This window comes from Solea solea, chromosome 13 (genome assembly GCF_958295425.1).
Source record: "Solea solea chromosome 13, fSolSol10.1, whole genome shotgun sequence".
Classification (NCBI taxonomy): domain Eukaryota; kingdom Metazoa; phylum Chordata; class Actinopteri; order Pleuronectiformes; family Soleidae; genus Solea; species Solea solea.
This window is the reverse complement of record NC_081146.1, coordinates 3230679-3243856: the sequence shown is the minus strand read 5'-3', so window position 1 is coordinate 3243856 and position 13178 is coordinate 3230679. Positions and strand designations below refer to the sequence as shown.

At 40.4% G+C, this 13178-nt stretch overlaps 1 protein-coding gene and 2 long non-coding RNA genes across 3 annotated transcripts; 2 read left to right on the top strand and 1 right to left on the bottom strand.

The window, feature by feature from the left end:
* Positions 1–1203: 1203 nt before the first annotated feature.
* On the bottom strand, positions 1204–4964 carry LOC131471391 (uncharacterized). Its single transcript, XR_009241995.1, has 3 exons — positions 4893–4964; positions 3659–3716; positions 1204–1291 (listed from the first exon to the last, which is right to left on the bottom strand). It is a non-coding gene; the product is annotated as an uncharacterized LOC131471391 (long non-coding RNA).
* Positions 2121–4294, top strand: LOC131471390 (uncharacterized). The gene is made up of 4 exons (XR_009241994.1): positions 2121–2300; positions 2457–2561; positions 2680–2720; positions 3671–4294. It is a non-coding gene; the product is annotated as an uncharacterized LOC131471390 (long non-coding RNA).
* On the top strand, positions 4963–6557 carry med18 (mediator of RNA polymerase II transcription, subunit 18 homolog (yeast)). The gene is made up of 3 exons (XM_058647913.1): positions 4963–5301; positions 5603–5697; positions 5888–6557. Exons 2-3 carry the CDS (start codon positions 5625–5627, stop codon positions 6442–6444), a joined length of 630 nt encoding a protein of 209 aa, XP_058503896.1. The 5' UTR covers positions 4963–5301; positions 5603–5624; the 3' UTR covers positions 6445–6557.
* The last annotated feature ends 6621 nt before the right edge of the window (positions 6558–13178 follow it).

Genomic DNA, 13178 nt, shown 5'->3' with positions numbered 1-13178 from the left:
ACACTGTCTGATGGTCAATATTAACGGGGGAAATGAGTGTCATCGGCAGCTCTGAGTGAGCTGTGTGTGTCTCCTGTGCCGCTCGCTCAAATGTCTCGGCTTCTTAGGTCTACAATATCTAAACAATTTATTCATGTCACATCTTAAAGCGATACAATGTAGTATATCAACCTTCAAATAATGTCTCCAAAAATATGTTGAAGTTATTGTGACCCTAAACCAGTTTAAATAGCACCCTATTCAGAGCCTGAGACGGTCTGCTTTGCCTGCACTGGCACTATTGCCGTGTTTCCATCACCTCGACACGGCAGGATTAAGTTGTGTTTCCACTAGCATAGTATCTGAAACCCGCTACTTTTTTTAGTACCTGCTCTAGCGAGGTTCCAAGCGAGCTGAGGCAATACTACACGTGACGTCGCCAGACACAAAAATCAAGCCGAACAATGCCGAACTGTAGATCAGTTAAAAAGACTTAAAAATCCTAAAAATGTGAGTTAATCTCCAACAATTACCAGGGAAATGTCTAAAATCTCAATATTTAACAGAGGAGTCTGGTGTATTTAGCGACAGCACTGCATCACAAACCCTGCCTCTGTATTTCAGTCCAGGGACTGTGTCATTCTCATGATTCAGTTACACTGAAAACAACTGCTTTACAAGTCACTTGTCACTCGTTTGTGTGTGTGTGTCACGGCAGTTTCATGCAGCTGTGCAGTGATGACTCTGTCCATGTTGAGTAGGTACTATTTTGTAGTGCAAATGTCGTGCCGTGTCGTGCCGTGCCGTGCTGTGCCAAGGCGAGGCAAGCTGGGACCATAGTGGAAAAGGGCTTATGTAACATTTGGTTATGTGTATAAATAATTCTGAAGTTACGTAAATAAAAGTTTGTCCTGTTTTTCCAGAAAATGATTTTTCTATTTTCAAACTGTACAAACAGAATTTTTTTTTGATGAAAATTAGAAAGTGAATGAGGAAACAGAAATGGTCGTAGAAAATAATTAGCTACCAAAATGAGCTTGTGAGAACTCGTGGGGACACATGTAAACACTGTGATTCTGCCCTCTGTGTACATGTGTATGAATCATTTTGAAGATATGTAAATACAATTCTATTTTTCACATATAATGTCTTTATTCTCAAACACAAAATAAATATAAATGAATCCAAAGATAAAAAGGAGAAACAAACCAAAAGCAATTAGGAACCTAAAATATCAATGTATTTACACTCCTCTCGCTCAAATTTGTGGTGACCCAGACTCAGATGAAACAGATGTAGAGGCGAAACATTCCTGGAAATTAAACAAATGTAAGTGTTACAGTAAAAGTGCAAACGTGATATAACATTCATAATTCAAGACACAAAAAAATAAAATCATGAGGTAAGTATTAGTGGCTAATGGGAGAGCAATCACTGAGTGTGTGGTTTTATATTCATTCCAACAACAACAATAATAATAATAATAATAATAATGATGATAATAAAATAATAATAACATTTAGATGGATAATAGCATCTGTCAGGCTATCACAAACATAAATGCTGACCTTTGACGCTTAATTACGGCTAAAATGCTAATTCATTTATTGTTTTCTCATTTAGAACATCTATCTATGATGGCTTGCGCCATATATAAACTTTACGGCACGATTACATCGCAAAAAGCACTGTATTTTGTGTTTTTTCAGCATTAGTTTTCCTTTATATCTTCAAATTAAAACCATGCAACAAACTTGTATAAAATACAATATTTTATATATTTTAATATTTTAAAATGGGCCATTGTACCTGGTCTGAAGACATAGATGTTTGCACATTAGGAGTCTCAGAGTTCACCGCGGTTTGTCAGTGTGTTTGCATTTGCTAAAAATGATGATTTTCTGTCTGGCCTTTGATACGATAGAGTTAACAGTTTACAAACGGCAGGTTCCTGTTATAAAAGCCTGGTAAAAGCCAGCAAACATATTCTATGTTCTTACTCTATTGTAGACTTGAGTGGGCAAATATTTTTATGTGGTGAGTCTTTTGTGAAGCGGCAACATCTGTTTTTTGTTTTTTTTGTCAAACTAACAACAGAACTATATAACTAAACCATTTTTGTCATATTACAGTTCACCAGAGAGAGGATTCGTCTATTTCTTGTGCTGTAATATGTGATGTGGAATTCAGTGACCTCAAATCCAACAACATGTCAAATGTGGACACAAGCACATGGACCACGTCACTGCATTTAGATGTGTATGGGTCTTTAAACTGCACTGGAAATGCCACCCAACCATCAAATAGGCCTACTTCACCAGGTGGGTGTTATTATAGCCCACTCTGCCGCTTTTACCTGCATCATGCAGTATTTCACTTGTGATTCGTGCTCCTACCTGATGGCTGAGGGGATATTTTTGCTTCACTCAATTTCACTGCGGCATGACATATTTTAATGTATTTTCGATCTTTTACAGAATCAACATTTCTGTCTCCTATCATCTATGGAACATCAGCAGCGGCTGCATGTGTTATTGTTGTGGTAGTTTCAGTGCTCTACTTCAGAACAAGGTTGTGGGCAGGTGAGCCACATTTCTCATTGTAAAACTTCCTGTTTATTTCTTGTTGATGAGCTCTCTTCAAACATGACATGGACTGTTTTCTCTCTCTCTCTCTCTCTCTCTCTCTGTGTCTCTAAAGGTTTTACTGAGTGCTGCTCTGGCTCTGCCACTGATGACAGGGTAAGTGTGGGATGATGATGATTACAAAATTGATAGATACAAAATGATGACACTATTGTCATCCAATGTGTTCAGTAGTGAACTTACATCAGCCAAACTGCTCATTTTAAGCCATAGAAATATTTATATTTATGGTAACTTTACCAAATTCAGTGGGGAGAAAAAAAAAAAACCTATGAAAAGTTTTATTGTGTGTATTTGTCACTAATGATAATGACGACTTATTGCTGTTTGCCGCTGCCATAGCTCTCCCTGTAGAGTGCAAACTCACAGGGGAACCAAGCCAGGCAACAATTCCCATGATCCTCTGCTTCACAACATAATCAAACTAGTTATTTTGTTATTGTTATAACTAAACAACCCCAAGCAACAGAAATTGCACACTGTGCATTGAATTATTTAACCTTGGAGCAACAAGGCCAGCGTTTTTGTCCCAGTGCCAGTGGTCAGCATTGCTGCAAAATAGCTTATTGTTGTATTTCATCTGCAGGTTTTTAAAACACTAACATTTGGATATTGTAGCTCTCTGTCCTGAGCTTCTCTCATCAAGTGAGCCTTCTTTAAATGACGTGGGTGTATTTTTACTCTTTCATTTTTCCTCATTTGTTTTTTTTGGCTGCCATTTGCTGGATGATTGCTTGATTCTAAAACGTGTCTGTATAGAAAAAGTGTTTGTTTTGTTGACCATGTCACTTCATTAAAGGCATTTTAATAGCTTAAAAGAGAGAGAGAAAAAGAGAGTGCCTTGGATTTGTTGTTGTTGTTGTTGTTTCTTTGTGGTTTAGGCTATTGTTGCTGGGGCTCATTGAATTGACCTGTTGTTCCTCTCTCACAGATCACTTGATTTGCATTATGCTTAAAGTTATTATGAAATTATTGATCAATAACACCATTAAAAAAAACCCACCGGTCTACTGTACTTTAATGAAGATTCTTACATCTTACTGCAGGTGGAGGAGACCCATGTGATTTATTCTTCACTTATCATCAGGAAACCTGTCAGGACAACAAGCAGTCACATGGCTGACAGTAATTGTGTGTATAGTGTGCCTATACACAGGGCTTAAATCCACATTTTAAGACCAAGCTGCTGTGTAAAATCTTTAGATTTTGATTGATCTGACCTTCTGTAACATGTCCCACAAGATAAGACATCTCATCTTTGTGATTGACGTTGAGGCCACATTAGGTCCTGACTTATTATTGATCATTTTAAATCTGATATTAAGTCCCACCTCCTCCTTATTATTATTAGTAGTATTTTGTTGCTATTAATTCATTTTCTGAGTTTTTTTGTTGTTGATGATTTCATGTTTAAAAGTTGTGTGTAGTGTCTTAAAATGTGAGGTGAGATTAAATGTCTTGGTCACCATATTGCTTATTATTTTATCAGAAAATTGTTGTAAGATGCTTAAGATAATAGCATTCTGTGTCATCCTTTATGCTGCCCGCTGGTGGCGCTCTTATAGAAAAAGCAACATGCAGAGAGTTGATGTGGTGTCATAATGATGGCAATACAGTGAATTGTTTGGAAGTGATGAAAGGTAATTATATATAGCATATATTGATTTGTATGTGCAGAAAACAACGTGTTCTTATATATTAATTGTCTTAAACTCTTTTATTCATTAATATTGTTTGCTATGGACCTTCATTCCTATGTTTAAAAATGGCTTAAAGTATGATTATTTTTATTTTAGTCTATTCACTTTTAATCATGTCTTCTTTGTCATTAACTACTTTTCTTAAATTTGTTTTGCAATAAAGCACTTTGGCACTGTATGAATAAACCTGACTTGACAACATGTATAGTCTCAAATTGTGTGTTGCTGACTGACTGTTCCCAGAGTAAACAGTTTCCTGTCTGAGTGAAGAGACCAAAACGTAAACCCTGATAAAATCTGACTTAATTCTCTAGGATTAAACGAGTACTTAGTAGTATCATTCACTCATGTCACTGTTGTAAAATGTCCTTCTTTATAATTTGTTACCAATTACTGGTGATGCTACAAAACAAATCACCAGCTTGTAAAATATGATCTTTGTAGTAGTATGTATGAGTGTCCAGCATAGTTATAATAAAGATTATATGCATATATTTTTGACTTTGGTTACAACAGTTTTGTGTGGAGGAGGTAAACTGGGTTCATATTTAAAAGTTGCAATGCTTACCTGCGTCCTGAAGGTGGCTCTAGTGCGGCACGAAGGTGATGCCGACCTCAACTAAACAAACCAGAGGAAGAAGACAAAAGGCTTTCATTCATCATTAAATCATCTCGCTAACTATTCTCTTCCTCTGATTTCTAATTAATCAATTACAAACAGACGCTGTTTATTCTATTCCAACCATCTCTCTGGTGTCACTGACAGATAATTGTCAGCAGAATCTGTTTATTCAACGGTGAAATGCTGAGCACGGTTACTTGAACTGAAGAGGCTAACTTAGCTAGTAGCTAACCGTGTGTTGACTGGAGGTACTTCCGTCGAGGCCTACTGCATCCCCGGCCTTTACTGAGGAGGCGTTGCCGAAGAGGACGAACTCGCCACCCATCTCGGGGTTCCTCATCTGCCTTGTACACGGGTAATGGAGCAAACTGCATGAAGCTTTATTGCTAACTCACTACATATAGCCTACTCTCTCTATTAGTGACAATTGTGCTATAAAAGTGGAAAAGACCAAAATTTATAACAAGTATCCAGCTCAAGAGTGTGTTGTTATTTCGACCTATGTGATATAAAAGAAGGCTGAGTAAATGATTTAATTAATGTAGTCCAAACGCCACGTGGTTAATCCTGAATATTAGTAGAACTGTTCAGTTTGTATTGATATGTTGATTTATTTGTGTTGATTCCACTGGTGAAACAATGTTTTCATATTTCAGATTGTAAAGTGCTTGGGTAAAGATGGAGGCCCCTCCTGTCACTGTGATGCCAGTCACTGGTGGAACGATCAATATGATGGAGTATCTGTTGCAAGGTGAGATAAGTCAGAAACTGAGAAACAAAGAAACACAATCTTGACTTTATATAATAAAATATATAATAAACGGGTATATTTAAAAAATAGAATAAAAAATGATGTTAAAGTTCAGGTTGTTTGAAGTTTGATTGATTGAGGTGCTGACACATAAGTCACAACACGTTTCTCTTCCCTTTTAACTCTTCAGGCAGTGTCTTAGATCAGGCTCTGGAAAGTCTCCTCCATCGCCTCCGAGGTCTTTGTGACAACATGGAACCCGAGAGCTTCACAGATCATGAACTGGTTTATCTTCTGAAAGGCCAGCAGGGTAACCCCTTCATTCTTCGTGCCCGACGCTCCCTCTCTCACCCTACGGCTCCGTGGCACCTACGCTACCTGGGCCAACCTGAAGTGGGAGACAAGAGCCGCCATGCCTTAGTACGCAACTGTGTTGATGTGGCTGCATCTCACAGCCTGCCAGAGTTCCTAAATGAGATGGGCTTCCGCATGGACCATGAGTTTGTGGCAAATGGCCACATATTCCGAAAAGGTGTAATGAAAGTTGTGGTTAGCAAGCTCTCACGCATTCTGGTACCAGGTAATACGGAGAACACGGAGCGTCTGTCACTGTCGTACTTGGTGGAGCTGAATGTGTTGGCTCCCGCTGGTCAGGACACAGTCTCGGAGGACATGCGCAGCTTTGCTGAGCAACTCAAACCCCTGGTTCATTTGGAGAAGATTGACCCAAGCAAGCAGAGGCATTGACTTTTTGGGTGGACTCTTCCTTTTCTACCATGGACAAGTTTCTTTGTTTCTCATTTTTCTTTACATCATTGTTCCCTTTTTTTATACTAAAATTAAATACTGTATAACTCTAACACCTCTGGTCCATTTGTTATACAAGCTAGAAAATATGTCATCCCTCCAGAACATAACTACTCTCCATGTTTCCAGCAGAGCATGGTCATAGAAATTCTGACATGGCAGACTAATTACACTGCAGAAAGGTCAAAGCATATGGAGGATGAGCTTTAGTCCATGTTATTAAAGGGAAACTTTAGGATAGTGTGATAGCGTGAGGTATTAACTAGTGCTGTCATTTTAACGCGTTACTCACGGCGTTAACGCAAACCCATTTTAACGGCGTCAATTTTTTTATCGCAACAAGATTAACGTTCTTTTTGGCCAAGCAAACTTATTTTAGCCTCTTACCAAAGGGCTCATCTGACAAAAATCCATGCTTCCTTAAATCTCCAATATCAAGAGAATCTACCTGTGGAGGATAAAGTGGTAGAAGATGGATGTTCAGTCCCTGTGTTTTAAACAGAGATGTCACAAAAAACACATTTGAACCTTTGACCTCATCCAGGCAGCAGTGGATCATCATCTCCTGTGTTGTTAAACTGCTGGTTTTCTCTATGCACTTTGGTCTGGCGAGTGAATGATTTACGTACCGGACGTATCTGATTAGAAATTTAACTGTAATGGTAAGATAAAGCAACACAAATATTTAATTAGACCTGCACAGTCGTACATCTTATAAGGTGAGCCTCTTGTGGCCACATTTAGTTTGTCCATGATGGCAGCCTGTTTTCTGTAAGGGTGAGTTTTTTATGTTTTCAACTGGTGACAGACATTGCTGTGTTCCAATAATAATAATAATAATAATATAGTTATATAGTCGTAATTACTGCATTACTGCAAAAGTCTCTTTTCATCTTTGAGCGTTGAATTTGCAACCTATGAGCACTTTGGTTTCATCCCACTAGGGGTCTCTCTTGCTCTTCCCGTAACTGTCTGGACAGAGGCTGGCTGAATGCTACCTCAGATCATGTACAGGAGCTGTGGTTGCCATGGAAATAATTAGTTGTGAGATCTGCACATCTTTTCCCCCCACTCTAATTAGCTTTCTCAATTGCTTAATGATACATAGACCTGTGAAAGCCTTTCTTTCTTCCCCTTCAACAAAAGCATTGATTTTCCTTCTCTTCCCCTCTCATTTCTACTGTTAACCCATTAGTGCCTCTTTCATGGGAACTTGAGCTGGGACTATTGTGTGTAAAAGCACTACAGCTCCCCCAGGTTATATATATATATATATATGTATGTGTGTGTGTCTGTATACTAGTGTGTCGACATTAAGGCCAATCTGCTGCGGTGACTGAAGTAACTAATGCACATCCTGTCAGTTATGATAATAATGTTGGCAATCTGTCATGAGTGCTTCTAATAATACTGCTACAGGAAGATGCATTTGCGGGGGTGGGGGGGGTGGGGGGTTAGTGATGCAAAGCGACCGTGTTGCGTGTGCGTGTGAAGGGAGAGCTCGGGGGGGCAGATGGCTGTCTCTCCACGTTGACCTACCTGCACGTCAAGGCTGATGAGGACGAGCTCACCGAGGTGGAAAGGTGCGATGACATTGCTTCCACATACATTCGCCGCACCTGGAGAACCTGAGGAACATTTTTACGACACGGTGCGGTGTGTCTCGCTGAAGGAATGGATTTGTTTTCTTTTAAAGTCAATGAGGGCAGATAATCTGATGGAGACAGTTTTATGTTCCAACAACGAGAAGCAGACTACCGGCCCTCAGGACTGAAGCATGATGTTTCAGCTCTGAGTGAATTATGTATTAAAGAGGCAGATGCCTCCTTGCCCAAGGCTTTATATGTCCGGCATGGCTACACTACAGTCTGCTGGCTTTCTTCCACTTAAACTTGTCTTTAGCACAGTGCTCTTTGGTGATGAGCTGGACTCCCACTGCACCTCCACTCCACATTGCCTAAAGAACAGAGGCATAGCTAGGCTAATCACCATCTTGGCATCAGGCCTGCTCCACTATTGTGGTTGTAGCCAACCGACTGACTCGCACAAGTGAGGAGATTCAGCTTGTCGCCAGAGGCAATGTGATAAGCTGCGTGGTTTATTTGATGAAACTGAGACCAGAGTGATGCCTTTTCTCAACACATGTATGCAAAGAAAATCAGGCATCAAACTTGATTCATTTCTATTGTGGGATCTTTATTCAGAGTGATGAAGATTTATTTATGTATCCTCATCACTTATCGATGGGCTTGTCTAGGAAATGGCTGATCAAAACGAAAACACACTGCCAGTGGTGAAGAGAACATCATCAAATTGTTTCACTCAGCAGGGTTCACACAGGCGCCTGAAATTGAACTTTAAAGTTTGAATAAAAGTGCTTGGGTTTTGAATAAAGCGCTTTAAATAGCGACTGGATTTTTTTTTTACAACAAACGCTGAATTGACTGAATATTTTGCCTATTACATGGTGGAATAAAAGAATAAAAGTCTAAATGCTCTACCTGAATCTAGTGTTGATTAATTAAATCCTTTTTTTTGTTGTTTATAGCATAAAACATCTCTTTTATTGTAAATGAATGGATAAAAAGAATCATTCATGTACATTTAAATTGTGGGATGAACCCTGAAAAACAAACAGCCCATTAACCACAGATACAGTACTGCATTTAAATTCATATAAAATTCAAAGACAAGCAGCAATTATTCAATTATGCAACTCGTGAATGAAAAGCTACAAACATTTAATTTATTATTATATTATAGACACATCTAAATAATCTAAATAATGTTTTATTTGGAGTTCATTTAGTGCACATTTGCACATCTATTCTGAGTTTCAAAAACCAAAGTCATTAAACTGGTTTACAAGTTCAGTATCACCACAGTGACACCGGTTTGGCGTAAATAACACTCTTATATTGTGTTATTTGTATCAATAATATTCAAGCACCGGCTACTCTAGGTAGGGGGGCCCAAAATCCAATTCTGCTTAGGGCCCCATAAATGCTTGTGCCGGCCCTGTAGACGCATGTTGGAAGCCGTGATTAACATCTCACTTGCACTGGTGTTTTTTTTTTTTTTGCACTGTCCACTCAGCCCTACTGTCTTTAACCATCTTTGACATCATCAATTCATTATTCCACAATTTAGCACGCTGCACTTTTAGGCATGAAAGACTGCACACTGATTTTCCTCTCTGGGCCATTTGGTTGTTCTGGGTCTTTAACTGTTAAATATAATTAACTAACCAAAACAGACGGTGTTAGTTAATCATATTTTTGCTAGACCTCTGATATTAGGATAGGAGCCATTACCTGCTTATTCCTTTATTTTTCAATTCCACAACGTGGCCTAAATTAAAACTCTTGGCAGCGACTGTCTTTGCCACGACTGAAAATAATGTTGGCAGCGTGAAGATGCCGAGATGCCACCAGAATCTGGCTCTTGCTCGGGGCAGGAAATCTTAAAGTTAGTCTGCTTTGGGCTCAGTGCCACGAGGGGTAAACTCTGTCTTCGCCCACTCAGAAAACATTCCCAATACTTGGATTGGAGCCCTCTCCTTCCTGTGTCATTGGGAGCCCATATGCTTGTTAGAGTGTGTGGGTTGTTTGCCGAGAGGGGTGGAGAACCAGGGGAGGTGTTTTCCCAGACAGGCATCGATCTCCCAAGGGTGTTCTTGTGGCTTCTTCAGCTTCCTCTTTATTTCCTTAATCCCACAGGGGGGGGGAGATGAGGGGATGCAGGGATGAATTGCACGACATCATGAGGTTTTGCAAGGGACGTCTTAAGATGCAGGGCTCGCCTGGCAGGAGAAATTTGTCCCTTATGTGAATGAAATTCCAGAGACTCCTTTTGGGGTGCAAATTGACGAGCACAAAGCTCTGCCTTGTTGTTGATGTGGTGCTCTTCCTTGCTTGTGGCTGCTTAAGATGATTATTCTGCTCTGCAGAATATTCTGTTCTGGGATCAGCCAGAGCCTGAAGCTAGCCACGCTGCCTCTGGTATGTCTGGTATGTGGACAGTGTAGCAATCAGCCTGGAAAGGGCCGAAAACATACGTAGTTTGCTAAATCGTGCTGCCTGGCCCTTTTCCTAACTGTATGCACGTCTTCTGCTCTTCCTCAGAGCCTATATAAAATTGCCTCTCTGGAGATTCAGCCCTGCTGTGAGCCTCTGCATCGGGTCATTTGTCTTCCTGATGTTCACAATTACTTCTCGTTCACTATATGTGTAATCAAGACACATTATGTAATCTCAAGTGTCACAAAAATTATGGTTCTCGGGGAGTTTTATTTGTGAACAAGCACTGCAACAAGAACCTCGTGTTTGAGACCGGAGCATATGAAAGGCTCATCTGTCTCCAGCATTGGCCTGATTGTTAGTCTCGCCACATAATTTGAAAATATAGTAATTACCCTTTGCTCAAATTTGTAGGTGCAATAGGGTTTGTAGCCTTTTTGCATATGCAAACTATTAGCAACACGGCATTTGAGATCCCACCGATGCCCCGCGCGTTAAGTCACTGGCATGACACATGATGACACATCCTCCCACATTTAAAAGTGGGCTATTTTTGACACAAATTTCTCAACATCAGTCATGTCTGAGTGCACAGGGTGGCCATGTTGTGCAACATTTAAGTACAGCTTCAATCCACACACACACACACACACTTTGCATGCAAAGGGTGGGGTTCCACCTTACACCACGGAGCTCACTTCAACCATTTACAGTTTCGGCTTACTGCATGTACTGTGTCGATGGACAGTTTCTTTTTTTCAGCTGTCGAGTGCTTTTGACTTCAACACAATCACAGCAACATGCCCCCACAGGTCATACTGATTACCCTCATGCTATTAAAATGCTCGCATGCAGTGGCTGCATACGATATGATCAGAAACTGTTGCTGTGCCAGAGCGTGCAGATGTAGAACTGTCTGTTAAAAGTCCATGAATAAATAATAGTCTCCACACTCTTAGCATCCATCTACACAACAGGTGCAAATGTGCACATGAAAATATGAGCTTTCATATGCACATGGCTGCTGTGCTCAGCAAAACGTCACTGGATAGACACAGACAGGTGAAAAGGTGACGTTCAGTGTGAAGCTGCCAAACCAGATTAGTACTCTACAGGCATAGTTTAGGTTTTTTGCAGGTTTTGAACGTGATTCATGGACGCTCTCTGAAAACATGGCAGCTAGTGTGAACACAAAGAAAAGCCTTATAGAAATCTCCATCTTAAGTCCACGATATCTTAAGTATATGTTCATCACTCTATCCCATTGCTAATCAATCATGTCAGTTTGAAAACTGAGATTTACATCTCTTTGAGAACCAAGTCCCTCCCCTGCACCAAATTCCATTGAGGAATCAACCATTTCCACCACAGTACACGGGAATTGTAGTTGTTTCCATCAGTGTGTTCAAACGTGTTATTTTGTGACTTCTGTGTTTAAAGTCCTTTGTTCTGTTTTTCATCTAAGTGACACAGAGTCACCAAAAGAGGCAGCGACAGACCAGGAGCTCCTGTGTCCCTGCAGCTACAAATGGCTTTGGCATGAAAGAGTGAGCAAGAGTGGTGATATTAAACAGCAGAAATATTCTTAAAATATTATAGACTCGGGCAGGTGTAGATATCATTAGGTAAGCCTTTTGTTAGGTGGCTAATATCTGTTTTACTTACTGCTGTACAGACTCATTTCAAATAGCCCAAATATCACCTTAAAGCACTTGAGGCCCTCGTCCTCGTGTGGCACTACATTGATTTTGTGTCACTTAAGTGTTATCTTTCAGAACAAACACATTTATTTTGAAATTATGTATAAATATTGTCACAAATATCATTGTTCCGATATCATGACGCACAGTTGGACTTTTATTTTTACAGTTTACATGAGAAATGTAACAGCCAATAGGAGCAGAGCACCTGTCTGCCCGAGAAGGGGGCGGTGTGGGATTATTTTTTTGGGGGGGGGGGGGGGGTCCTCCTCTTTAGGTCAGTGTGGGGGGAACTGTACACACTGGTCTGACCGTGGGCATGTATGTGCGTGTGTCTCATTTCTCCTCACTTTCGGTTGGACTATGGGGCCAGATTAAACATCTAGGGTTACCTATAATCTATCTTAATCTGTACTAAATCAATCTAATCGTTGTAGAATATAACAATGACTGTGTGCAGGTGTGACCCCCCCCCCCCCCCCCCCCCCCGCATATAAAACAATCAGCATACTATAATACACTTTTCCCCATGGAGGACATTTGGACGCTGCGCGTGCACGCGGCCAATTTATCACGCACAGAGGCGGATCATCACTCACACACACACACACACACACACACACACACACCGCTGTTATTTCTTTCTTTATCAGAAGCCCGCGTGCGTGCCCTCACGACACGAGGCTGTGCAGGAATCCTCTCTGATCTCGTGCGTGAATTTCACCACATGGCTTTTGTTTTATTGCCGAGGCTGTGGCGCGCTCCGGTCACATGAAAGGTCAATCTTAATTTGGATTAAGATTTTTTTGCGCCAATGACAGTGATGGTGGAGAGAGATTGGGAGTCGAGAGAGAGAGAGCGAGAGAGAGAGAGAGAGAGAGAGAGAGTTCGGGATTTGGCTGTAATCACGTTCAGAGAGTATTGATTTCGCGAGCGCACTCCAATTGGCAGCATC

Excerpts from the sequence above, each read along its gene's own strand:
- med18 (XM_058647913.1), top strand. The coding sequence starts at position 5,625 with ATGGAGGCCCCTCCTGTCACTGTGATGCCAGTCACTGGTGGAACGATC. Across the intron at positions 5,698-5,887 it reads GATGGAGTATCTGTTGCAAG|GCAGTGTCTTAGATCAGGCT; the intron begins GTGAGATAAGTC and ends TTAACTCTTCAG.